General features: G+C 41.4%; 1 protein-coding gene across 1 annotated transcript; it reads left to right on the forward strand.

Annotated features, from left to right (window-relative positions):
• The first annotated feature begins 2,181 nt into the window (after window positions 1-2,181).
• Window positions 2,182-3,516, forward strand: LOC147898067 (early nodulin-like protein 14). The gene is made up of 2 exons (XM_087379580.1): window positions 2,182-2,470; window positions 2,707-3,516. The coding sequence occupies exons 1-2, from the start codon at window positions 2,266-2,268 to the stop codon at window positions 3,210-3,212; spliced, it is 711 nt and encodes a 236-aa protein (XP_087235706.1). The 5' UTR covers window positions 2,182-2,265; the 3' UTR covers window positions 3,213-3,516.
• Window positions 3,517-4,021: the final 505 nt, after the last annotated feature.

The following is a 4,021-nucleotide window of genomic DNA, read 5'->3' on the forward strand; positions in this document are numbered from 1 at the left end:
ATTAAAAGAGGTCCAAATAGGGATAGCAAGATCTTATAAGAGAATTTAGAACTCGGGGGGTTCACCTAATAAAATTTTGGTGTACCATGTGCAAAAGGAGGGGTATTTTAATTTAACACTTTGAAAATTTTTAACAGGTTTACAATAACGGGAGGGGTTTTTTAATTCAACTTTTGAAAAAAATCACTTAGTTCATATTAAGTAAAGAGGGGTGTTTTTATTAGGGGAAAATTTTAGTTGAGGGATTTTTTAAATACCCTTTGAATGCACGTGAGATGTAGGATTTCTAAGTAGTGCACCCCTTGAGATTTAGAATCATGCATCTTTGTTCGGTGAACCATACTCATAAATACAACTACATTCCCTTTCAAAACTAATTTAGTCCAAACAAGTGGTAAGTTCATCTTAGATACTAATTTCTTGCATACAGACTAATGGTGAAATCTTTAAGGATTATAATAATACAAACAACCAAGATAAATATTTTAGTGTCCTTAGAGATTATCGATCAATCATGGCATTTAACAAAAGATTTACAAAAATCATTCCTTATGGGATATCCACAACCTCCCAACTATGTTCTTTATTGCTGCTTATTTCTTGATGGCAAAATGGTAACTCCAAGGACTTACATATAATATTTTTCATATTTTGAAAGACCATTACTTAGATCAAAGGAAATCATTGAGTAGCTTTGGTCAATAGAGCTTATAACATGATGTCATTGTATGAATGGTAGAGTAAGGGTTGGTCGGCTTTTATGCAAGTTTTGGTCAATAGAGCTTACAACATGATGCCATTGTATGAATGGTAGAGTAAGGGTTGGTGGGCTTTTATGTAAAGCAAAGGATGTTATACTAGCCTTAGTGGATTATAGGAATGAGGAAAGGACTCCAATGACTAATAATTTTTTTACATTTTGTAATAAGCAACAAGGTGTCCCATAAGAGAGTAGAGTAGGAAAGACTTGTTGTGGCATGAATGACAGCTTCACTTAAGAAGGTGTGATGGGGTTGTGGCTTCCTAATGAAGCATGGGTGGTTGATATATTCAAAGTGATTGAGATTGCCTTCAAATGGGAGGTAAAGTCAAATACGAGGTTTGTATGATAAAGATGGCAATGACAATCATGATGATAATAATGAGTGGATGGTAGGGATTTTTTAAAAGAGAGAGAGAGAGAGAGAGAAAGAGAGAGAGAGAGAGAAAGCTTAGAGGTCTTGGTGGCAAATCAATGATTGCTTTGAGGAAGAAGGCCCTCTAAGGTAGGAAGCAACCTTTTGAGTGAGCTCTAATAGTGATGTGTGGTGAATAAATAGAAGCTTATTTCATTTCAATGAGCCAAGTTTATTTGTAATGATAATGATACTTGGAAGCTAGTTGCGATAATCTACAAATGGTTACTTTGTGTTAAAAAGTATTAGCAAATTCATAGGATGTGTATTGTTAGTGTCAAGAAATATATGATCAAGGATCACAAGTAAAGGCTAATTACAAAATGGGGATCACAAGTAAAGGCTAATTACAAAATGGAGGTAGGCCCTCTGCTCCTAGAAGGATGATTTGGGGATTGATTACTAGACATTTATATAACGAGATGGTAGTTTGCAACCATTGTTTCAAGTTTGTAGGTATCTTTGTGAGTTGAGGTTTCAGATTGATTTTGAAACAAATTTCCTTTGTTGGTGCATGCTTTTTGCTTCAGGGTTCCTAAATGCTTCTCAGGAGTACTTGTGGATCCTTGTTCAAATTAGACACCTTTGATTGGTGAAACATATTGAGTGAGACAAAATTTCAAAGAAATGGATGGAAAATTTGTTGAGGTGGTGGGAGGTAAACATGAGGTAAACATGTGACACAAATGTTGTGTGTGTGAGACTCTCACTCTTGCCACACGCACGCTAAGCACGCGGGCGCACACACACATATACACAAAGATGTTCATATGTATGGATTTTGGGTGGAAGATGGTGGGTAGAAGTTGGTGTACGCAAAGAGACACACAACACCCACACAGAGGGAGAATGTGAGTGAAGTTGTAAGTAGGTGTGCAGGTAACTTACTTGAAACTCATGCACTGAGTGAGGGTACGCGTGCTCAGCTCACCTGTCTCCCACTTCCTCTTTTTTTCTCTACCTCCTAACACCCCCCCCCCCCCCCCCCACCCCACTGGCTATCATCACCACACTTTGCAAGCACAGTAACGGCACAAAGCCTTTGCGTGCTCTATACTCCCTGCTTGCCTCCTCTCGCGCAACGCACCCAATGGCTCCCCCCCTTCCTCACCCACGCATCTCCTTCCTTCCCCCTCAGCTCCTCGTCTTCGCTTTGATCGCTTCCCAGCTCGACTTTGCTCAAGCCGCACAGCACGTCGTCGGTGAGTCAGCTGGTTGGACTATCCCCGCCATCGGCGACGTCAATTACAGCACCTGGGCGGATGACTCCAGCTTTCATGTCGGCGATACCGTTTGTAAGTAGAGATCTCATCACGCTATTGGATCCTTTCCGAGTGATTTTGTCGCACCTTTTGATCGGACCTGTCGCACTTTTTGCAATTCGCTACGTCGTTCTCGTACTGTTTCGTAATCCAGTTAACACAGTTGACGCTCTTATCGTTTTTCTGGTCGCCAGAGGTAGGGGATAGATCTGTTGGGATGCAAATCTCTTTTGCTGATCGAACTAGACTTCTGTGGCCGTTTCTCTCAGTGTTCGAGTATGAGGCCAGTCTACATAATGTGGTGCAAGTCACGCAGGGGGATTACGATAGCTGCAGCGCTACTGCTCCACAGGCAAGTTTTGACGACGGCAGCACAGTCATCACACTCGATAAAGCCGGTACTTGGTACTTCATTTGCGGATTTCCAGGCCATTGCTTAGCGGGGCAGAAGATAGCGCTGCAAGTAATGGCAACTATTCAAGAATTGTCTCCGGCAGCAGCCCCAAGCACAGCTCCAAACACAGCTCCGGCTCCTGCTCGTTCTCTAGTCCCTGTGTCATTACCCTCTCCCGCTTCTGCCCCATCGCCGACGACATCAGCTACCTTTCCTTCTTCTCCAACTGGGTCCGGCACACCGTTGCCCACAGCTCCTTCAACGCCACACCTCACATCAAGAGCTGGCGGCACGCTTGTTTCAAGATCCGGATTCAAAATCACGATGGCTATTCTTTCGTGTGTGTTTCTTGGGGGATCATGGCTTGCCGTGGCGATGTAGGACAGATGAGAGAGATGAGCGGTGTCTTTTTTGCAGATAGGGAAAATGTGGGTAGTGTGTTGCTGGTCGTATATCGTTCTTGAAAGTCGAATAGGCCATTCATCGTGATCATTCTTACGGTTTCGGGAGGGGGAATCGGCAAGGCCCAAACCTAACAAAGCTGATAGGAGAAGAGCCAAGGCGGCGACTGTTACATGAAAGTGTTTTTCTTGATTTCGGAACTGATTTGAATTTTAGGAGACACTATAAGGACATAAATGTTACAATCTTAACCTCGTGTGATAAAACTTCCGTTACAAGTCAAGTGAATGCACTTATACGGCCCTCCCAATTATGGCTACACACGTATTGAGATGTTGTACGTATTGAGATGAGAACATGGGACTTGGGAGAAGACTCATCAATTTGAATGATATGTACACTTGTCCATTGTGCAAAACATAAATGCAAGCTTGGGTGTAGGCATTTTTTGTGAGCTTTAGGGCTTTTATTGTATATAACTTGCTTGACCTATATATAACTTATGCATTGTTCAACAAAATTTGGCAAAATTGGTCTCTAAGCCAAAACAAAAAGATGAATTACATTCAAAAGTCCTGCCTTGAAGGTAGTTGTAAGTTTGTGTAAATCATTGAGTGATCAAACCAATAAATGTAGTTAGATCCAAATGTAGATTGTTGTTTTGGTGTGTTAGTCCAAATGTGGTCTATAATAGAGCCATGTATAGTTGTTTAATCATCGATAATTTGTTGCATGTTATGGTCTGGCATGAATTTTTTTAGTCTTATGTTTTTGTTGTTGTGTGTTTT

This window comes from Dipteris shenzhenensis, chromosome 9, assembly GCF_047967505.1.
Source record: "Dipteris shenzhenensis isolate YYH24624 ecotype China chromosome 9, Dip_SZ_1.0, whole genome shotgun sequence".
Classification (NCBI taxonomy): Eukaryota; Viridiplantae; Streptophyta; class Polypodiopsida; order Gleicheniales; family Dipteridaceae; genus Dipteris; species Dipteris shenzhenensis.

What these genes read in the sequence shown, in the direction of transcription:
- LOC147898067 (XM_087379580.1), top strand. Translation starts at nt 2,266, where the DNA reads ATGGCTCCCCCCCTTCCTCACCCACGCATCTCCTTCCTTCCCCCTCAG. An exon ending in TCATGTCGGCGATACCGTTT is followed by an intron (nt 2,471 to 2,706) that starts GTAAGTAGAGAT and finishes CGTTTCTCTCAG; the next exon opens with TGTTCGAGTATGAGGCCAGT.